We start from the raw sequence: 25,307 nt of genomic DNA on the forward strand, positions 1-25,307 counted from the left end.
CTCTTATTCAATCCATTGCTACAATTCTAAGTCCCCAAGTAGTTTAAATTGTTTTGCAAGACATTATCTTTAAAATGGCAAGCTATGCAGACCTTGTTCACATCTTAAACAATAAAAAAAATAAAAGAAATATATTTGATTACATATATATGTAAGTATATAATATAAATATATTTATATATAATTGAAATAATTAAAATAATTTGAAATTTTTATTCCATAATAATTATTTTAATTTTAAATGTACTTAGTAGGCGTTATATTTTAAAGTTTTGTATTATAAACTCAATTTTAAAATTTGTCATTGTTAATAACTTTTTATTGGAATAAAGTTTAAAATATAACCAAACACAAAAAAAAAAAACTCCAACATATTTTTAAAATATTTATCTAAATACGTATACTATATGTACGCGTTATATATTTTATTTTATAATTAGACGATAATTACATGAATATGTTGCAAAATGAAGAAAATGTTAACCTCGAAGTGTCTAACTCTCCACCTGCGGAATTAAGTCATATGAGTCATATTGAGAAATGTCGTGAACTGGCAGATGTGTTGAATGAGAATCTATTAGGACAGGATCTCAAAGTTTCAATATTCATAACCTACGCACGTAAGCTGAACTTCGACGAAAATCTAATAAATGAGCTTGTACATTATAAAATATACACCAAAAAGGGACTGAAGGATATGCTGGGCAAGATACCACCGTTAAGTGAGATATGGTTGAACATCAAGAAGAATAAGAGTGACCTCTTAAACCATGAAGTAATAAATTTTCTATATTATTTCTTGATTGTTAATAACAAAGCAACTATTCGTGAGGTGCGTATAGAAGCGCTTCAAGAAGTTTCGGAGCGACGACGAAAAAAGAAGCATAAACCCACTCATATTTTTGAAATACTTCAGAAAAATAGTGAAATATATGACAAAATGGTTAAAGACTATAATATCGCACCAGCAGCTGCATACTGGGACGTAAGCATGGACTACTTTTTCAAAATACTTTATAATGATGTATGGGGACTAGAAACTTTGCTTTTAAGAAATGAAGTCTTCCGATTTATACCTTCAATAGGCGATGGGTGGAAGAACTCTTTATTGGGATCTAGTCTTCAATGTGTGGGAATAGTTCGGTATATTCCAGTGAATGGAAAATTTATATATATCGATATTTTTAATGATCATTACGTAAGAATCTTAGACACTGAGTTAGCTAACTTGGATTATATCGTTGTGTACAAAGGAAAACGCACTGAATTCATTGAAATTATATCAAAATTAACGAAATGGTGTTATAAAAACAAAATGTTCTCGTTACTAGGTCTCATCATGACATTTTTAATACCAATGTGTGTGGAAAAGGTTATCAAATCAGGATTCCTAAATGAGCCTGAGCAACGTATTATTTCTAGTTGCAAGACTGTTTACTCCATAGCAAAGTGTTGTGTAAGAGCTTTGCAATATATTTAAGCGAAATAAATGTATAATATGTTTTCTAATTTATGATATTTGATAAAATAATTGCTATATTAGACTTATTCACGAATGTGATCGGATGTTAGTTAGACTTTGCATTCATGAACTCTATCATGACCATATCTTTAGTCTATATAATTTGAGACACATTCCTTTCTAAAGTCTCCAATTATCTCAAAATATATAATTTCAAGTTAGATACGATTAGAGATTTTTTTATTGTAAATTCGTTTTTAAAATTTTTCTTTACCTTTTTGTTTATTAATTAGGAAAAAATTATTAAAAATATTTCATTCATGAATCAATCTTTCTGACTTCAATATTTTCTTTGAGACTAATCTATGACTTTGTATACTTCTATATAGTTAAAAAGGTCTATACCATTTTCATCCATTTTCCTAGAAAAAAGGCCTGAAAAGAATTACTTCTAATGCAATACACTACACAAATTTTGAATAATCTGTTTGTGCCAATTTCGCACGTGGGTGTAAGTGGGTGTAGGGTATTGAAATTATAAATAAATAAATTAATGGTTTTCACAACAGTGCAGTTTAGTACTATTCTTATCAATTTGTTAATATCGCTTAACTTACGGGCTTACGTGTTTTCACGAATTATTTTTGTATCACTGAAATCGCACATGAGAGCAGAGTTATGCGTCTGTGTTATTGCTTTATTTCAACCGATATTTCGATACTACGTGATATAGCAAAATTAGTCTCATAAATAATATTAAATCTTGTTTTTTTATTTATTTTATTAAATCACTCTATGTAAATAAAAATAAGCAATTTAAACTTTAATCAAGAAATGCAGTGAAGGCATTAACCGAATTGGTTCAATGATTTCGGCTGCAATAATCCGTTTAAAAAAAAAATAAAATAATTAGAAAAAAAAACAGTTTTAATAAAACAAGATATTAAATTCGATGTAAATAGTATATAACTCAAATCACTTGAAATTAATATTTGTAATGATTTAAATGGTTCAAATGAATTAATGATGTTGGCTGATATATTCGCAAGCATGTCTCTATAAATGTCACACATCATGGGAGTTGTAGTTGGAGCGGTGTTTTGTCATATATATATTGCACCGATGACAAGCGCTATGGCTGGAATTCATGCAAGTCAAGTGATTGACCATCCTCCTTATTAAAAAAAATGTGCCACCAGTCCTTTATTTATTGGGCGCAAAACTTTCTGGCCACCTTCGCATACTCAAAAATAAACTATTACTGGAAGAATGGAATGAAAAGAACATACTTGTATAAATAAAATTCAAAAAATAAAGAAATTAATTTAGGACGTTACTGGTGACATTAGTGAGTAATGTGGGGATTGTAATCTTAAGACTAGAGTAAAGAGTTGATAACCATTATATTGAATTTACTCAACTGCATGAGTTGTGTACCAGAATTGGTACACAAAACGGATATATAAAACAAGTATGGGTTGTAAACCTCCTGGAGAAATCCGACACGAGAAATAAGGGAAGTGGAAGAAAGACGGGGTTTTTTAAGGTACGTCCTACAAGTAATCAAGGAAGAACGTGCCTGATAAAAATATTTGTTTACAAAAAACTCAATATGGATTTATCCACTATTCAATTATCTTTCAATCTTATATCTAATATGTTTTCTTGTTTTATTGGAAGATTCATATCATATAATAAGATTTGAAGAGGAAGAAGAAAAGGATAAACTATTGCACGAAATTTTCATTTAATACATTTTGCATTTTGTTCTCTTCCTTAAATGATATTATATATTAATATTATTATTTGGTATATGTCGCACATATTCTACGCCACTGTACCTTAATCCACTCTTAAATTATAGCGGGTGAATTGCTGCATTTAAAGCTATTAAAATTGTGCTAACATTTGCGGCGTTTGTTGGCTTTGCTGCTGTAGACACGTCACAGACTCATGCATTATGAATGCCAAGTTTTCTGACGTAGTCAATTTTATTTATTTTACTTGGTATTAATGTATCTTGCAGTATATTTGACCACTCATATACAGCAACTGTTATTTTCTTCATTTTTATTTATTTTTAAATTTATTTTATTTTTTTCATACATTTTTTCCTCATATTTTAACGCCGTTGTCCGAAAATAAATAAATTTACGAGTTCAAAACTGTTGGCTTGGCGTAGTAAAATTCAAGCGCCGTCTCAAATTGACAGGTTGGTACTGGTAAGTGTGCTACGACTACAGTACCAAGAAATCAAATCAAAGTAAAAAGGAAGCAGACAAAATTTAAAGTCATGTCTTAGATGGCTGAATGAAACCTTACACTCAAATCATTGACTTATTGCCTTTAGGAAATGTTACTATACATCCGTATTTACACAAAAGTTGCAAGGAAATCTGTTTTTATCATTGATTATATATTATAATTGAATATATACTCACTTAAAAGAATATAGCTTTACATCTTCAAAGGATGGAACAGTTAATTCTTACAGCATAAATTTTATCATATCTTATTTCAAGCCCTGCTCTCGGAAAAATTCACAGAAAGTTGATATAATACTGAAGACCAATGTCAGTAAAATAGTTCCTCATCCCAACAAAGGAAGTATCAGCTGTTTTCGCAAATTGGAATAGACTAAAGTGTTTTAATTTGTTACTTTACAATGATCTTTTTCGATTATATAATTAGTACATACTATACCATATATTAAACACATGACAAATATAATTCTAAAAGAAGACATATAAGTGTTAGAAATTTGTTGTAATGATTGTGTTGGAGCTCAGGAATAATACATTGTGAAGTAACCTTATACCCTGTTAATAATAATGTGCTAGTACATGACTGACCGGAATTTTCACTTTACACTTTCTATTTATATCAATTAATTAATATATACACTGAGCCTAATTTGTCGATGTAACTAAACTTATAGTTTAAGAGATGATTAAGAATTATTTCCCGGGCGAATATCATACTTCAGACCCGTATGTACTCCGTCAATTAACTGGAAACTTTTCATTACAGTAGAGCATGTTAGCTTAGAGGAAGTGGAGAGAGAAACAAAACCTCAAAAAATGAAAAAATATTCTTTAAGTATGGGAAATGTCAAAAATAGATCCCCCATTTTATATGATTTATTGCATTTATTGAATTAAATTATTATTTTTGGAATTTATGCAGAATTTCTATAGTTACTGTCAATAGTTTTCATTAGAAATATTGGTGACATTATATATGTACTATAAGTATTACTGTAATATGGCGAGATACGTATTTCATTTCTAAAAAATGTAGTAGTCCATTCTCAGGAAAATAATAGCAGTAACCAGTTAATGATTTCTTCAAGAATTATAAACGAAACTTAAATCCAATACTTGATATGCTTGAACAATTTGTTGAGTAAGAATGGGTTTTATTACCAGATCCATAGTGCGAAAATAGTGCGATTTTCTAATAGACATAATTTTAATCATTATAAATTCTTTAGCATAATAATGAACTTAATCTTTGAGATGTGTTAATGCTTTACTTAGTAGAGTTGAAACTCCATCATTATACAAGTGTTCTAGGATTCTGCTAATAAAATATAGACCTGTTTTTAAATATTTGGGTAAAGTATATTGGCTTTACTTGCATTATCATTACTTATAAGGAATATTCTCGATCATTTAATATGCCCACATAGAGAATGGATATAGAGTGTTTTAAAACTGTTTATAAATATTTGAAAACATACATATAAGTACGAAGTAAACGTATTGTACCTATTTTGGGTGTTTTCACACTGAATCACTGTGCAATGTGTCTGCGCCGTGGTTGGTGTCCATATTTTATCGCATTTGTAGCCTCGCAGTTAACAGTTAAAAGCGGAGTTGGAATAAGCGCTTGGACTCCGCGTCATTCTTTTCAAACGCTACGTACGAACAAATGTGGCGTTGTATACGCTGCTACTTAAAAGTGTGGCACATGTGCCAAGCCCTCCCCACACAACTCTTCACACCAGTTTTCAGATTTCAGCACAGATTTTGAGATTTAGTGGCTTTACCTAATTTTTCCTTTCCGAATTTTATTTGACTTGATTTGTTTATTTGCTGCGAGCGGTGTTAATATTACTTTGTGGAATTATTTCGTTGTGCTTATTAAAATTTTCACAGTTTATTTCTGAATACAGTATCTCTTAAGGATAATAATCCATATATTCGCAAATTGGACACTTGTGCATTTCCAATATACACTTTCATAGCAATTGTTAATTAATAATTAATTAAGTTATTAGAATATACAAATGTTAATGGTGCTGAAATGTTTAATCAAAATTACAATATTTCGTTTAGATGTAGAAATTAAAGAACATTGACGAAAGTATTATAGATTGATCAATTTATTCCAACGTGTAATAAAATTAATTATCTTTTAAATAAAAACCCTATCAGTATGGCATCAACAAAGAAATCAATCTAATTGGAGAATTCTATAAAGAATGGTTGAATTCGAAGAACTGTAGGGAATTGTGACATCGAAAAATGAATTGCAAGCTAAAGAATAGGTCAATGATTGATTCCAATACGCCTAGGTATTAAATTTTAAAAAATTCATTTTTATTATATTAATATCACATATTAGTTGCGTAAAGGGCTTTGTGATATATCACAGTAGTTCTGAAATAATTTTATATTATATGATGTTGAATAAGATAATATAAATGTGCTTAACGTTTTGTTGCAAGCACCAGATCATCCATTTAATTACGTGGACTAGAGCCTTATTGTGATAATTAATCCACGAATAAGTCTCTATAAAAAAATTGGACCATAACTAAAATTAGTCTTTACTAGAGCGCATTTTGAAAAAATAGTTGTTTAGTGTCAACAATAAAGGAAAACCATTTCTACACAGAAGAAAAAAAGCTAAGGCTATTAGCAGATTATACTGTAGAGATCACAACGCAGACAGTCATCTCGACAATATGTTTCTGATTATAAGATGATAAAGTATTGGCAGACAAATATTTAAATGTTTGGAGGCACACTTCGCCACTTCTTCAAGAGGAGATGGGTACGTAAGGCTAGCATCACAAGTGAGTCTGTCTAATGGACTACTAGGGTTTTCATATGCGACCTTAAGTATATTGTATATAGGTATGCTTTAAGACGGCATATTAGTATTGCAATAACTCTATTTTGAAATGTTATTATGTACATATTTTACAAGCTTTAGATTTTTAGAATATTTTTATATATATTTACTTGAATTAAGACTTTAATTTTAAAAAGTATTTATAACTTTTTACGACCCTTACAATGCTACTATTTTAAAATTGTTTTATGTTCTAAGTTCCTGTCATAGCGAAATAGTTACTATTTTTGAACTGAAAGATACAGTACAGAAATTTATAGTATATAAGTTCCTCCATGAAATAAATTCTAATTCTCTTATATTTTCTTTTATTCCCCTTATAGGAATGAAAAATATTTTAGGATAAAATAGTTTTTAATCAATTTTCAAACTGTTAAACCCAGTTCAATGTATTAAAAATGTACTTCAAAAACTTGAAGACTATTTGATGGCTTTTCTTCGTCGCCTCATGCGGTCACTAATTTGTGGCTTATTACTTCCTTACCAAAACCTATCACTGTTTATATTTGATTTGGTACATAGTATATTATTTTTCACTATTGTGAAGACCATTTACTCTATTTGGATTCAGGTGGTTATCTTTAACTTGACCCTTTCCGTTTTCATGATTGCTATTCAATCCAATAGCGATGTTAATGCAATTGACCTCTGGAGTAATAAAATAATTAACAATTTGTCTATACAGAAAAAGATTTGTCGTGCGATTTTCTATTAGCCAAGTTATGTTTAATTTGTTGAAATTTATGACTCGAACTATTGTTGTACATGTGTAAACTGGAACTAGAAAAAGTAGTAAAGGAACTATCAGAATCCAAAAACCAAAAAAGTGAACTTAAGTAATAAGCGAACGTGCACTGTCCAGCACATTTCCAAGCGAGACGAGATCACAAAAGCAACAAATGCACTCCTAGGAAATACGAGGTAAAAACATTTTTCCGTACTCGCAGTCTACAAAATAAATGTGCAGACATTAGCTACGGCACAGCGTTGAGCTGCATTTTGGTAAACATTTCGACTTTTGGCCAGGTGCGGGTGTCCATTTGAGCCTCTCTTTTTTCCTTTGGTCCGAAAACATTAAAAAGTTGAAATGCGACTGTTGCAATTGTTGTTGATATTGATGTTGCTATTACTGTTGCAATTGCTTTGCTGTTGCTGTTGCTGTTGTTACTATTGCTGCAGCTACGATGCGGGTGTGTACCACGCAGCTATGGAAGTTGTAGTGCCAGCATATGGCGCATAGGCGTTTATGGATACTTTTAAAACTTGATTAACCGTTTTGGTCTGAAGTAGCTTAAGTTTAAGTTTACGAGTAAATTTAGTTAAAATGTTGTTAAAACAGAATTTAATTTTATGATTATTTTTCGTTTTTATTATGGGCGATAGCAGTTTAATGTGTAGTTGGTTAATGTGCGAGGGATCCAATAATCATTCCATGGACTTGTTATTTCCAAAGTGCAATATATTTTCATAGAGTCACAAATGAGTATCTATTTGTAGTATTTGTAGAGCATTCACATACAGGATGACAGCACTACGATAACAGCCATGACAAAATTTGGAATTAATTGATTAGACTTTAATTTTTGTTTAGGCAATGAAAAAAAATAAATTAAAAATTTTAATAAATGTATTAAATTAATGATATAAATTACTTACTTCCCTATTTATTTATTGTTTTTTATTCGATACTAGTTTTTGTGATGACATAATTGGTAATTTTGCTAATATTTTATTTTAAATATTTAAAGTAATTTAATTGAAATCCTTAAGAGACTACAAAGCTAACTACAATTAATAGCCGATTTACACTATCTCATTTAGGCGGTTTTGTGCATTATATTCACTAATGTAAATGATTTACAATACAAAAATCTTTCATATAAATAAGCTCATTATCAATAAATCAGCTCATTTAAAGTAAAAAATATCGATTGTGACCTATACAAAAATTAAATTTTTTACAAGAGAAAAGTTCTATCAGCTACATAAATGAAGTCATTATAAAGTGAACGTTCATTTATTAATATAAATAAACAAGTGTCTAAATGAGACAGTGTGAATGTGCTATTATAGTTAACTTCATTACGGGTTCCTCGAAAATTGCCATTTCGTCATGATGATTTCGTCAGCTTAGTATGTATAGAGAACTTGATGTTGGATGAGATTGAAGAACTAGCCAGAATTTTAAGAAATTTTGTTTATTTGTGAATTTCTTGTTCCTTATTGTAAAAAATTTGACACAATTTTATTACTTCTACCTAATCTGCTTAATATTTATTTAAAAATTCTTTTACTAGTATTGATATATAAAAAAATTGTATTTTAAACATTGAAAGTTAAAAAAGAAACTAAAAAAGTAAGCAAAAAATTTGAACACAATTTTAGAATTAAAAATATATATATATATATATATATATTCATATATTTAATATATTTAGTCGGTGCTGAAAGCGATAAACAAGTATATTTTTTATTTTAGAGTAAGTTGTAAGTTGACTTCATTAATTATTTTTAAGTGTTAAATAAAATGGCTGATGTGAATAAAAAATTAAGGTTCATAGATTAATTTTTTATTTTTTTTTTAAAATAGTAGTCCATATAGATATTGCCGACGGTTTGAAATAAGTGTGACTTCTTCCTCATGACGGATTATTATTACAGTTGTTTTTGATAACACATAAGGTGGTTATTTATACAATTATTTTAAACTTAATTTATAAGCAGATTCCTATAAAATTAGCCGCCTTATATGATTTCAAGAGCAGTTGTAATAATACTACGCCCTAAGAAAGAAGTCAAACAAAATTCAAACAAATTATATTGCCTATATGGAATACTATATAATAATAAAAACCAAAAAAAAAACTTACAAAACAAAAAAAACTAACTACATAGTAATAAAAACAAAAACAAAAACTAGTCTAAACGCTTTTATATTTTTTCCTTGAGTGTAAGACCGAACAAGACCAAAGCCCAATCTCTTCACTATTGTACCCGAAATCAAAATTAAATTAAGTACCTTAACTAAATTAGTTCAATTAAATTCAAATTTCTTAGTTGCCTAATGAATCTGAGAAGATAGGGGAGAGAGAGAAAGAAAGAGAAAGAGCATGAACTCTCAAGACATCATAACCCAAAAATCTCACACTCGTTCATATAAATGCTAAGTGCTGACTAAATGCATTGTGTAACTCCATATCCTTTATTATGTTGAAGCTATTTGAGCCAATGCACTTCAGCACTTTTACTATTTCTTAGCTCGAGGTATTTTCAAAACCCCTCTTTACGCCTTGATTGGATTATTGTTTATCACTTTATCAGACTCAGCAATAATTGACCTCAGATCTGCATACCTCCCAGAAGAGCTTGTAACCATTTTAAGATTCGATAACGTGGTGTTGGTAAGTCTTTCAGTTTTCGTTAATAATTTCAGGGCTCTATCCTTTATGTATTTTTTGATATTATCAATCTTGAGGTCCCTGAGGATGTCATTCGGATTTGAGATTATTCCAATAATGGCTATCTAGAGCTCATGTATGTTGTGCAATGTGATGACACCGATTAGTACTCTGAGATCCACTGTTAGATTTTTTTCACAAAACATTTTTTTACCATCTGGCCATAATAGATAATTAGAAACATTTTTTTTAAAATGATTAAGCAGAAACGTTTCAAATTACTTTCAGAACAAATTTTCAGTTAAAAGAAAATTTCTTTGCCTTTGCTTTTAAGGATACCATACAATTCGTTATACTTAGAATGTATTAAATAATAGATTTCTTTCTTGCTTGGTATTATTATTAAAGAGAAAGAATTTCTCAATTACTTTTCTAATTCTACACGTAATACCTTTGACCTTTCAACCTTCTTATGTATTTCACCAATATATAACATACCATTACTGCCATTTTACAAGCACCACCTAAACTTCGCAACTATCTTTTTGGGAAAAACTGAGCTGAGAGTACAGTAATTCCAATAAGGAAAATTCAAAATATTTCGAAAATAATTTCTCACTAAAACACAATAAATCAACACAAATGAAAACACAATGCAAAGTTCCTTAACAAAGGAAAAAGCAGTGAAAAAGTATTTTCCCAGGCTTTCGGTAATGTAACTCCCTTCGGAAAAAACAAACTACCATATAATGCGCTGCGCAGCTGCAGGATAACAGCGTCAATATGTTTTAAAGGATAAACACCGCATTAAGGATATAAACTATTCAAACAGCTCAAATCAAAGCATTCAGCACTGAGCATTGAGCATTGAGCATTGAGTATTGAGCAGCAGGACTTAAAGCCAACTGCCAAACGGCGGTGCTGTAACGTAATTTCTCTGCCCGATTGTCACACATACAATAGTTGCTTTTCTGCCTGCTCTGAGCGAGAATGCCTGATGTCTGATGTACTGTACAATGTAAGCACATAAGTGCATTCCCAACTGTGGGTAGGGTAGAAAGTTAAGTGTAATGAAGCGGCCGGTGTGCTGCTATCTTTGCGCCACTGGTGCGCTGTTGATGCGCAACATATTGCGAGAGCAGGAAAAAAGCAGGAAAAAAGCAGGAAAAAAGGAAGCAGCAAACAAAAGCACAAAAACAATGAATTCAATAAAATGTTTATTGGGACTGCGATCGGTGGCAGGATCAGAATCACTTACTTGTTTTATTTACGCAATTTCAATGCCAACAAGGGGTGTTGCGGAAGGACAACAGGCAAGGTTGAACATGTGAAGTTTTTTCTATTTTTACGAGTTTCTGGTTTTATTTGTTTTTTCTTTTTCTTTTTGTGAAGCTGCTGAGGATATATTAAGGGTGCGTTTGCTATTAAATCCATTGAAACTACAATAAATTCAAGTACACGAAAGTTTCTCACAGTTTTTTCCTGTTTTATTTTTTTTAATGTTTTTGGTAACCGGTGCGCTTGTTTGACGCTTTTAGTTTCGCTTAGGTTCTGGAAATGCTGGGCTTTGTTTCGTTGTTGTTGCGGCTGGTGTGCAGGTATTCGCAAATATACCAGCCGGCGTGCACAACCCGAAATTTTTTAGGAAAAGAGCAGTAGCGGTCGCAATCGGGCTTAGGGTGGTTTGGGTTGTTTTGCAGCTTTTATGGAACTATGTTTTTTGAACTGATAACAAAGGATAAATACGCAACAGCTTGATTTAAGCAAGGTGTTCACTTCTGATGTCACTGTTTATTTTTCTTTGAAATTCTAATCCTTTTGATCAATCTTTTCTTTATAATTTAATAGCTTAGGTATTCTTCTGGATATTGGCTGGTATTTAACATATTAAACTAAAGAACATAGCACTATATATATCTTGTTTAAGTATTACAAAATAATTTAAAGCTTTTATATTTAATTTAGAGATTTCATAAATTAAAAGTAAATACAATAATTTCTAATAAGTAAAAAAATCACTACCGTCTTAACTGAGGTTAAAATACAGTTTTATATTTAATATACATATCCTCCTGTATGATTTGATATTACACGGAAAACTATGTATATTATTTAAAAAATTAATATGAAAGTGATTAAAATTCGTGAAGAATTGAAACTATACATCAGGTTAGGTTAGGTAATACCAATGATCCCAGGTGGATCCACTTACGCCTATAGGCCCATTGTGTCACCGTATTATTGAAAACCCAAGGCTTAAAACCATCTAGAACTTTTATCAAAGCTTATGATGCTATATAGAGGGAGGTCTCGAAATTTCTCAAATTTAAGGCGACGTCGTGCATGTGCCGGACGCAAACAAAGCACGTGGGAGGCACTTTTGTCATCCTCACTACAACTGCGGCAAAAATGGTTGAAAGGGAGATTCAGTTTCCAAGCATGATAACCTAGAATACAATGACCTGTTAATAAACCTACTACAAGACTGATATCTCTACGAGGCAACTCTAAGAGAGATTTCGATTTTCTATTGTTGGTTTATGATCACATTGCATATCGCAAAATTTTCCCATTAACTATACTTTAAGAAACAAGTATTAACTAGAGCACATTGAGAAAGATGATAAATAATATTGAACACTTAACAATAAAGTTTCATGTAATCAACTAAATTTCTTTTTAAGTTCTCATGAATTTTTGTACTTTCTGATCTAAGACTGATCTTTGCTGTTCTATGATCATATTAATGATGGTCAGTTGGATTACTGAACTCGCCTGACTTGATTTTAATTGATGATATTAGTCAAATAGATCAAACTGATCTCATCTAACTGGATTTTTTAATGTTCTATATCTACCTTACTTTGTTTATGTAGAATTACAACAAAACGTATATAGCTCTTCACCATATATGGACAGTATGGGCTGCGTACTATCTACGCAAATTCCGTAACATAAATGTTATATTATATCTGCCTCTAGGCTCAATTTTAATGTAGAAATAAGAACTTTCTAATCGGTTATGGATCACACACTTATTTATTAAGTCTGTAACTTTGAACTTTGAAAAAATCTTCTCAGAGCCTGGCTTTGTGCAATTTCTAGTTGATGAATAGTAGTGTTTGAAGCTTTGCTAAACACTACACAACCATATAGTTATTTTATCCATAAAGCTAATATATTTCAAATCAATAAATAAGCAAAAAAAATTATAAATTAACTTTTATTTTTGTTATTACAAAAGACAATCGATTACTCCACATTAATGTAAATAAGCCATTTACTTAGAGTACACGTACGAGCATTAAAAAATTTTAACTTTTTACCTATCCATTTAATCTTTATTTGTATCTATTTTACATATAACCTATATGAGTACATTGAGCACTAAAAATAACCAAAAATTACTTCAAATTATTTCTGTTGTTATCAGGCCTTAATAGCCTGTTCCAAATAATTTATCACAAATAAAATTTTATATGAAAATGACAAGCGCACAAGTAGGAGAAAAAGTATCTCGAACTGAGTAACGAAACAGCGTGTACAGCGGCCAGCATTTTTAATAAAATTTAACGATAACTCCTAACAAAATGGGTAAGGAAACCTGACATATGACCAGGTTAAATTAAGGCTAAATAATGTAGCTGCAGACATGATAAAGGAATTAAGAGTCAATGCATTGTCAGCGTGCATTTGCGTCGTTGTCAGCGAAATTGCAATGACTTCGCTGAAAGTAATTCGAACTGAATTAGGAGCAAAGACGACTACACAAAGGCTTTATCTGCAGTACTGAAGTCGTGTAAAAATTAATTGTGTAACCATTACTCGTTCTTTCAGGAACTAAAGCAACAACATTTGCAATGGAAACCATTTTTACTTAATTGGTTTTGAATATTAATTTAATTATAGTATATTTTAATCTCATACTATACTTATCTATGTACGTATTAGGTCGATTAGAGATCCCTAAGACCTTTTTATATTAAAGAAATTTTTTTTTTTTATTTTTGTTATTAGTAGAAGAAAACTTTAAATTATTTTTGAAAAGCCCTATAATATGGCTTCTATTTAACATATATTCAATGGATAATTTATCTAAATTTTTATATGTGCGCCAATAATAAAATTCAATCGTACTCCTGTTACCTGTAATGAAAATGGTTAACTATTAAATTTTGTTTTTAACATTATCTATAGATTTTCTTTTTATTTATTCATTATTTTTATTTTATTCATTAAGGGAGTTTTTACTTTGAGTTTAAGTTTTTCTTTAAAGATTATTTTATTTTTGTTTTAATAGAAATATATATATTAAATTGATTTCTAACGTCCATTTTGAAGAAAGAAACTAAATTTTTAATATAACCTATTACTTTCAATAGAGAGACAATCCTCGAAACAGTTCTTGCTCAGTCAAAAATTATATTAATTAATAAAAATAATAAATAAAAATATATAAAAATGCAAACATTTTATATTTTTTATGTTTTTAATATAAAATATTTGGTAGAAACATTAAATAGTACATTGTGACCGAAAGGTTTTCGGAGGTTCTCATTTAAAATTCGCGCGCTGTATATTTTTCGATATTTTAAGTTTATGTAGTTTGCCAGCACTGTCCTTAATTACATGCCAAAATGAGCGCGATCTGTCGGACAGTTCGTTTACGGCAGCTGTTGAAACCAGTTCACCTCAGTAGTGCGTTGCGAAAAAAACAATGGAAAAAAATATTGAACAAAGAGTTTGCATCAAATTTTGTTTTTCGAACGAAATTTCGTGTGCAGAATCGTTGCGAATGCTACAAAAGGCTTATGGGGAATCAGTTTTATCGAAAACTCAAGTTTATGAGTGGTACAAAGCCTTTCAGGACTGTCGTACGACCGTCGAAGACATGCCGCGTTCTGGACGACCTTCGACCTCTACCACCGACGAAAACATTGAAAAGGCAAAGGAAATCGTGTTCAAAAATCCTCATGTGAGTGTTAGAGAGATAGCACGAGAGCTAGGCATCGGTCGTGAGATGGCTCGTTTGATTTTGGTGGACAATTTGTGTATGCGACGTGTCAACGCCCGGCTTGTTCCGATTCACCTCAATTTGTTCAACATTATCAACGATTTTAAGGCCAAACATTCAATAAATACCATCGAACAGCCACCGTATTCACCTGATCTTGCACCGTGTGACTTTTTCCTGTTTCCCAACCTCAAATTACCACTCAGAGGAACGCGTTTTGAATCCATAGAAGACGTAAAACAGAATTCGCAGAGGGAACTCAAAGCCATACCGGAAAGCGCCTATAAAAAAAATGTTTGATGATTGAAGAACGGCATTGTGTATCGGCCTCAATGGAGCATTATGAAGGAGATAAAATAAATATTGATGAAGATTAAGAATTTTGCGTTTTATTTATTTATGACCGGAAACTTTTCGGTCACAATGTATATTTAATATACTCTTAAATAGTATGTAGTATAGTATAGTGGTTTATATAGTATATATACTAGGTAGAATATAGTAGAATTTGTAGTGTAAAATTTCCAAAAGCCAAAAGCAATGGGCCAGAAGGCAAGCAGTAGTCATGTAGTTTAACTCGTAGTACCTTTCCAGCAGTTTACAGTATTGTTGTAGCAGAATGGTATTTAGCTTATAAATCAGGCCAGAATGCCTGACACCATCAGAAGTCTTTGAGATAAAAAATACAAGTGATAATGATTATTTTTATAACTGGAAAATTGACTTAAAAAGTGATAGTGGTGACATGTTTGTAGCAAGGATATAGTCTTAAAATGCTGTACTCTGTCAAAAATATTTCACGAAATTTGGGTTATATAAACCAAAATCTTAAGATATCAACATTTAAATATCTGCAAACAAATAATAATATTAAAATGATAATAAATTAAATTGGGTTGTCATTTCACTCGAGCTCTGATAAATCGTATTAACCATGGAAGTTAATGATTATTTTGATTATGGGTTTTTATTGGCGAAGTCTTAAAAAAGTTACCAAATGGCAGAAAATTGTTTTTCTTTCTGTTAAACTGTTTCCAATTGACCATTTGACCAGGTTTAAGTTTTGTTTGCTGTATATTTGCTGTAATTCATGTAAATTTGGTATTGTTGTTGTTAGTCCTGTAGTTGATTGTAACATTTTTTTTTTAGTTATTTGTTTATTTATTTTTTTTTTCATTGTTTCTTGTTTACTATTTTAGCACATGTGCGCACCATAAATAATGTTGCATTAGTCATTGATTTTATATCGATTTGGGGGCAAATACGAGAATTGGTGGCACCAGCACCAGCACCAGCACTGGCACCGACACTCGCACTTGCCAACTTGAGTCCAAAAACAAACCAAAAGTCGTATAGAGGCAATCCAAACAAGCCAAACCAAATCGCTCGAAATCGCTTTATGCTCGTATCTGCGATAAATGCCGCATGCAACAAGCAACAAAACAAAACTTTGCAACTTACTTAAGATTACAATTTTACAATTTTACAATATCACAATTACATTTATGATTGCGACGCTTGAAAGAGACCAATTCATTGAATGCAACTTTGAGTGCAACTTGTGACGGGACGTGCACACATAACTATAACGACAACAACAAAAAAAGGCCATATATATATATATAACTATTTGTATATGTGTGTACTTGCAGATATATGATCTATGCGATCGCATATGCATTCAACTGTTGCGATCATAAAAACTTTCGAACATGTTTCCGGCAAATTTGCAGCGAAAACTATTAAATTTTGACAAATATGAGGTCATTTATTGTTTTGCCATTCGCAATTGGCTGCGGTTTGTTCGAGTTTCAGCTACAAATTCAGCTTCAACTTCAGCTTCAGCATTAGCACCACCACCACCACCAGCAGCAGCTCCACCATTACTATAAGTCTTCAGCCTTAGTAGGAGCTTAATGGAACTGATTCCACTAGTACAAGCGTTTAATTTAAATATGGATTTTAGCTAGAGTCAACAACGATTCTCTCTGCTTCTCTCGGTCATGTCCTCACTTCACTTCTCCGTTGTTTATGAATATCATTTGAAGGCATCTTTCGATTTCGTATCTTTATCTTAACGTGCGTATTTTTTATTTACTATTTTTCTTTTGTTTGGATTTGTTTTTGGTTTCTCCTTTTTTTTGCGTTCAGAGTATCTATGTATCTTGCAATGCAAATTAAGATATAAACGCGTATCGCCGTTGGTCTTCTATTTGTAACATCTGTAAATTTACGAATAAGTTTTGCCAATTTAAACAATTTTCACAATAGCTTCTGCAACTAAAAAATACATAACAGCAACAGCAGCATCAACAACATCAGTAAATGGCAAAACAATACCAACAACACCAACTAATAGATAACAACATCAGCAGTTGTACTAACAATGTGTTGATTTTAGTTATTATTGCAAACCCATGGACAGAGGCATAGTCGGCAATTGCTTGTCAGGGTATTTATGGATTATTAAGCAAAACACATAATAGGTACATTAGTAAAAAGGTGTTATTAAAAAAATAGTAAGGAAAAATAATTAAAAGAGAAGAATATAGTACAGTTGTCTTTATAGTAGATTCTGGAAAATCTAAAGACCGATACGTAACAACAACTAGAGCTGTAGTGAAAGAATATTTAAGTAATTTAAAAATAAAGTACAATTTAATAAGGTTTCAAATATGACGGTCATAGCCTTGATTGCTGGCAACCAAATTCCAATATGTTGGTGATCTAGATCGCTTCCTTTGACTATTATAACTTAACTTTCTTCTTTTTCTAGGTGCCTTATCCGCTTCGAACGTTGGCTAACATGATTGGTATTTTGATTTTATCTACAGCTTCTCGAAAAAGTGATCTTGTGCTTTTATTAAACTATTGACGTAGATTCTTCAGCCATGATATCTTTCGTCTCCCAGGGTCACGTTTACCTTCAATTCTGTATAGCCTAACTAGCATTTAAAATATAAATGTAGGTAATAAATCAAAATCCTCCATTATATAGTTATTTACTCTAAACATAGAATTATAAGCATAGAAAAATTGAAGCTCTTCATAAATACACATATGTTAAAGAGAGATGCACAATATCTTGCTAATTTTAGCACAATATATCAACCATGATCATAACACTCCGCAGCCGACAGACATCCCGTTAAATTTTTATCTAATATTTGTCTATTTTTATAGTATTTATAGTATATTGAATGTTATGTTATAGTTCTCCAAGGTTCACGACACTTGAGCGGTTTAAACATATTCAAGTCCAAAACATTTGAATCGAACTCTACATGAGTATCGTTTAGTGACAAAGCAGATCTTTCTCTGACTTTTGTAGTTATGAATGTAATTGGAAATTGGAACTTTGATGCCTTCGAGATAACTTCCTAGTAAAGATCAGTCTTGTTGATCCACCAAGTATATGGGACATCAAAAAGTCATTCTGACCAATTAATTTCTTTATTGTTGTTGGAGAGATATGTTCTTTGTGCAGTTTGATAAGTGGGCTATTCCACGGAGGAATGATTTTGTCTGAAATCCTATTTTTCATTTCTTTTTTTGAGCCTTTTATCATAGAAGTTTATCTCCAACTATTGAATTAGGAGCATCATGACCTCCTATTGGAATTATTTCTTTTAACACTTCCCAAAATCATTTTATTAAAAGCTGCTATTCTAATAGCTTCAGGAGTTACCGTTACAAATTGCAAATGAGATTTAAAGACATTTGGGTATTTGGAATAATTTAAATCCCCCATTAAATACTGCTATTCTATTAGGTTCAGCAGTTACAGTTACAGATTGCAAATGAGATTTAAAGACATTTGGGTACTTGGAATAGTTCAAATCTCATTTGCAATCGTATTGTTCTTGACACAGTATTTTATTGCAGGGAGTTGATCAGTCTAATAGAGGTGATGTAACACAGTAGTCTCTCTATCCTTCTCTCTTTCTCTCTATCCCTCTCTTTCTCTCTCTCTCTCTCTATTCCTCCCTTTCTCTCTCTCTCTCCTTATCCGTTTCTCTCTCTCGCTCTCTCTGAACTAGATATGGAGTATATTTACTATAATTTACTTGGAAATAGAAATTGTATATTTTTTGATCATATTTTTCTGGGGGCTTAGAGTATAGACCATCTATTTCGCACCTTTTTTTTTTGGATTTCTTTTATATTAAATTAGTTTTGAGTGTGTGTGACACAGTTCACCTAGATCGCCAGTGGGTTGGTTTTTTTGCCCAAGTCCCCTTGTTAAATATTTATCACTTTCTAGTGACTTTCATTTAACTCATTCAAATATATATACGTATCTTTGTAATGACTAAGGCTTTTCATATACTAAACTATTTATGCAGCGCACCACTGTCTTTGCACGCTACAACGTACGCCTTCCAACAGTTATGAATAATGTTTCGGTTTAATAAAAATTGCTAACTGTTGGCAAAATTAGCTGCTGTCGGCTCGCAGCGCTGTGACCAAGCACTTGCTCACTGCTGTGGTCACTGCTATTCCATCTGCAATGACAGCAACACCGGCATAGCCCACCTCGACTGCATCCAATCAGTAAAATATTGCAACGCAACATCCTTCAAGTATGGATCGCTGCCGCTGTTACTTTTGTGATTTTAGCTGAAAGCTTCAAATTTTCCGAATTTTTTTTCCGCCGCTCTTTTTGTCGTTCGCTGGGTTTCTGGCCTTAACACCGAAAGGCGTCGCATATGTTTATGTCATTGAAGCTGTCCGCTGTGGGCCAACTTTATTTGCTCCACATTTCATGTGCAGTGAAAATTTTTAATGCATATTTATTGTGTGCTATGCTCTTGTTTAAACATTTACACATTTTAATTTACGTTTTTGTTGCTCTCCGAGTTGAGGTAGTTTTTTGCTTGGGAACTTAACTAAAACAAATATTTTACCCTTTGGCTGTTACTTCGACTTTTGCAGACGTTAAGACACTTTGTCTGTTGTCATCGTAATTGTACAAATTTGTCAAATTCTTACTATTTTCACCGGAGTTTTTACTGGGGAACTCGGTGAGCGCAGGTTTTTTCCTTGTATGCTTTGCAGGTGTGTATCTTAAACTGTGATTTGAATGGAAAAGTTTTAGATAATGAAGTGAAATGATGTCTTAATGCAAAATTTGTTTTGCAAATAAAAAGCAACGCCTTTATAATTTATAATAAAAGTTTTGAGTTAATTAACTTCTCTTGAATTGGAAAGTAGCCTTTTACAGACATTTTCTTTTCAATAATGGTAATCTATTGATTAAAACGTTTATTTCGATCATTAGTAAATATTTAAGGCTAACAACAATGAATTGTGATCAACAAGCACTATTCACAAGGGCGATCAAATCGGTGCTATGTATTTTTCAAACACGGTAACGGTCATTTCATATTCAGATCTCTAACAAAATTAATATTTGTTTTCTGTATGGTTTGCGAAAACCATACAGAAGAAGATCCGGAGTTAAACATTGTAAAACAATTGATAAAATCCACTCACTGAGCGCACTTTTCGCAATATAATTTAAAAATATTCTGAATAAATAATATTTTTTATTATCATAAGAATCCAAATCCTCAGAAAGAAAAACATGCCGAAATAAGGTGTGGATGCGAATCGAGATCATACAATTAAACATCGAACTTAACAACTTGGAATACTCTTCATAAGAATTGTTTTTAAAGTCAGGTCAGGGGTGTATTTGGACTGTATTCGTCTTTTAATGAGTGTGGAATTGCACTTTCAAAAAACTTCACGAATTTCTAATTTTTGATTTTATTTGGTAAAAGTCAAATAATGGTAGTCGACTGGGGTACCTCGTAAAAGTATCAATTAATAGAAAGTAAAATGCTTAGCCTTTACTTGATTACTCTATATTTAAATGCTATCAATAACACATCATATGACCAGCTATTGCACCTATATTTAGGATGTTTCTTTCTTGTGAATCTATACATACTTCTTGAATGGAAACAAAAATGGAAATCAATGTTCCACAAAATCGTCAGAAGTAAACATAACATACTGTGAATAATTACTAAATAAAGCACACTTTATAAACCAAATATTAATAAAATACTATAAGTCTTATAGGTCAATAAAATTTGATTGATTCTTTCATCGATCCGAGACAGTTTTAAAGAGAATACTGGCAGGTACTGAAATATGAAATACCTAACAGAGTCTAACAACTGTAGATTTTGTGAAAATGATATTGAAATCTTTGAACATGATCTGTGAATGCCCAAGACTGACTAACCATAGATTCAAATAACATAAAGATTGGAATTCGTGTTCATTTTGAGATAAGCACAGGTTATATGATTTAAGATAAAATTAATAGTTATAATAACTACTATAATTTGAAAAAGCACTGTTGTCTTTTTTTAACTTTTGACTGAAAAGGGTACCAAAAAAGACCACCTTATATGTAAGAAAATATCTCGTTAGACGACAAATATTCACGCTGCAAACAATTCAGATTTCCTTATTATATTTAAGCATTATACTAAGTTTATAAGACCTTACACTAATTCTTATACAAATAAAATAAATTAACAGCTCTTACTTATACATTATACTCAAGTTTTTTGAATTCAGTTGTGTAATCCAATAGCTAAGTTTTTTGATCAGTTTTGAAACCTGTCTTTATGACTCGTGCTCCTTTATAGTTCAGTTCATAGTTCATATATATGTTATGGTTTATATAAATAACAATCTTATAATGCATACCATTTCAGCAAATTAACCCATAAGAAACTAGAGAACCAGTCACACAGTAACCAAAATATTAGGCAAATACTGCAAGGTAACAATGTGAGTACAATAATATCAATTTAGACAGATGTTTGATACACCTATTTTTGTCACATTCGATAAAGATAAAGATAAATAAAGATACATTACCTAATTTATGCACTAGATCTATCATTAAATTAAACCTGGAAATTCCTAAACCCATGTGAACTTTCAAAACTCCACTGCAAGTATGGAAAAGTTACTGGAATAATGAAATATTTGTGCTATAACAGTCTATAGTTTTATAACTTATAAAGAGATAGATCATGACTTTTTAATATGACGTTTATTAATACTATGAATATTAGTTTAAAGAACAAATACAATAACAAAGACGTTTATATATTGTATTACGATTCAATCTCGGAACTTAAGAAATTTCTGCATTCCATATTGTATTTAGATTTTTGTTTGTATCATATCGTTGTCATATCGATGTCATATCGTAGTCATAATAATAACCTCAGTGTAAAATATATGCAATTATAGTGACAGTTATATATTGCGTTACTCTCTAAGTTTCCAATCTAAACTTAAGAATCTTCTACATTTTGCATTGTTATTAGCCATCGTAGGAGCATTCATTATTAACAAATAGATTTCTTTGCTAATGTTATCAGAATGGTTCTATTAGTTTATTCAGCTTATAATTGCTAAAAGCCTGTTCTTTAAAATGATATGAAGCCTAGAACTGATATTTGTAAAAGTATCATTGAATATTATATGGACTCTACTGCACAACAAAAAATCACCGAACTCAATTCTTTAATTCCAGGAATTAACCTGCTTTTAGCTTCACCCTTATATATCTAAAAGTTTCATCATGTATATATAATTTCAAATATAAATGCAATATTGTACTCGTCATAAATTAATAAAAAGTCGTATATATAGCTTTTACTGACTAGTCTTCGTGACGTTAGCAAAAGTATTAGTGTCTCAATAATTGGAGTTTCCACGGAGTGGCTTAATTACGTATTTAATGTTATGAAACTAAAGTAGAGGTGATTTCTTAGAAAACTGGGCAAATAAAACTAAAACTACAAAAAGTCAGCAACATGCATACGTACATTATAATGAACTGTTAGTTAAGCTTGTTCAAACAGAGATTATTTCATATCGCCGAAATCAAGACCCTTACCCTAAAAGAGTGCACTCGTCAAAAATATATGTACTGCCACATACAGCACGGCATACGGACAGGCAGGCAGATGTTTTGAGTGTAAACAAATTCAATGTTATGATTATAAATATGAAATTCAATTAAATAAAAATAGTATTAATCATAAAACACTAATCAGTTAAACGTCATTTTATTACAACTTCAATTTGAATCATCCTTAACCACCAGCTAGAAACATAGCTCAAGACATGAACGCTAGTAAATCAAGTGTTCCATAGCATTATTTGCATAAAAAAAAAATTGAAAAAAGTTTAAGTGCGTCACTTAAATACGTTCTCAATTGTCTGACGTACATTCTTCCTAAGCATACTATTCGTATATATACCTTTTATAAATGTACAAACTATTATTTATATATACAATATATATATCTATATAGAAATTTATATATACTTAATGTACTTATGAAACCAAGTGTATTAATATTATTTTCTACTAATCATTTTTAGGGGAAGTTTTCTTTTCTCATTGACATATCTATTCAAATACTTTATGTTATTGTATACATTACTTCCTCTTGCGTTCCGTGCTTCCCTAGTTCTATTGTATGCGACCATGTTAAGTTTACACCTTAAGTTGCTGTACAACAAATTTAACCTATTTCTTACCGTGCACACAGCGAGTACTGAGCAGTGTCGAAGAAAAAGTCCAGGTGTTCCAAAACTTCCCCCGTGCCATACTGGTTGCAATATAAATGCGCCCAATACATCAGGCTCAAGGTGTTGTCTTCCACTCATACGCATTGGCTAGGTAATGATTTCTTACGTCTTTCTCCGCTTCACCTTAATTTTGACTTGTAAATTCTTTTGTTAGGCTTAATTTTTGATAATTTTTTTCTTCTTTCCTCTGACTGACTACTTTATGTGTTCGTAACGCTTTGGAAACAATGTTTCATAAATTTGTGAAATCATCAAGACGATGATAAACGCTCTGCTCAGTCATTAGATTTCTTCAAATTCGGTTTCTGTTCAAGATTTTGCACAGCTGCTTGACAATTTTTTCAATATCTTTGAAAAAAATATTCGTATCTGTTTGTTTATCTTCGTGTCTCCCCTTCATGACATGTGCTTAAATGTCAGTTTGTTAAATAAAAATATTGCGCAATTTCAAACTTAAACTTATGAAGTGCGAGAACGCACTTTTATCAAGAAATGATTAATTAACTGAAAACTTAGTATGCGTCGATGACAGCTACAACTTGGTTTTTGGTTTTTGGTTTTTGGAACAGATTTCATTAAAATACTTTCATAAGCATTTTTAATAGGTAAGGAACTCACTCACTTCAATGAATACTAATTAATATCCATAGTCCTATTCTCAGAGGATAACTATACAACGGAAGATTTTTATAAAAACTATGCAAATTTTTTAAACTTTTAACACCAGGTGGGATTCCATAACTGGGCACGTACCTCCTGTTGGGTGCAAGTCACTTATAAACAGAACAAAATCTTCTGCAATTACAATGCATTTTCTCCGTTGCAAGCCTCGATTAATCGCGTTTTCTATTCTGCTGCCATATTGATGACATCAGAACTACATACTTTAAAAGCACTTCTATGATTGCAATGCTCTTTTCCGAAGCAAGCCTAGATTACTAGTGTTTTCTAGTCTTTTCTAGCAATTTATGATATTAGATCTATTTATTTTAAAAGATATATGATGAACACTAGACGACTAATGTTTTCTATTCTATTCTAACAATTGATGACATTAAACCTATATATTTTAAAAAATCTTTTATGATTGCAATACTCTTCTTCATCAGTACATCATCCTCATCTCATACTCTTCTCATATGACTTTGAAATACAAATAATGAACTCCTATTGACATTTTTGAAAACTGATTTGATAGATAAATATATAAAAAAATCTGAACAAATCAACCGAATTTATAAGGACTTAATGCCATCACTAGGAAAGGAATATATAGCTGACATAACACAGTAAAAATATAACCTGGGTACTCAAAGCAAGAAATATCATGATACAGCTATACAGGAACAGGTTTGATGCAGATAAATCTACGCTCTGTAGATCTATCTGCACGTATGTAGATCGGTGGAAGAGCTACACTGTCAGTACAGAACAAGAAATTATAAAGCTTAATAAAGTTTTTAAAGTTAACTTAAAAAATCACTGATGTAATCGACGAATAGTGCTAGGAGTACTTATGTCGACGTTTCGAAGTCACTCTTAATCAACAATTTTCAACACATCTCTTAGTTTCACCGTTCAAAAATCGACTATGGGCTCTTTTATTTGAGATTTTGGGATTAAAACCTAAACTACTTTATAATAAAATACTTTC

The 25,307-nt window shown here is 31.2% G+C and overlaps 1 protein-coding gene across 1 annotated transcript in view; it reads left to right on the forward strand.

Moving 5' to 3' along the window:
• Positions 1-457: 457 nt before the first annotated feature.
• Positions 458-25,307, forward strand: part of LOC119688235 — a 53,961-nt gene continuing 29,111 nt past the window's right edge. Inside the window, exon 1 of the mRNA XM_038102915.1 lies at positions 458-1,143. Within this exon, the coding sequence (XP_037958843.1) occupies positions 458-1,143 (686 nt within the window). The remainder of the gene's footprint in view (positions 1,144-25,307) is intronic.

This window comes from Teleopsis dalmanni, chromosome X, assembly GCF_002237135.1.
Source record: "Teleopsis dalmanni isolate 2A chromosome X, ASM223713v2, whole genome shotgun sequence".
NCBI lineage: Eukaryota > Metazoa > Arthropoda > Insecta > Diptera > Diopsidae > Teleopsis > Teleopsis dalmanni.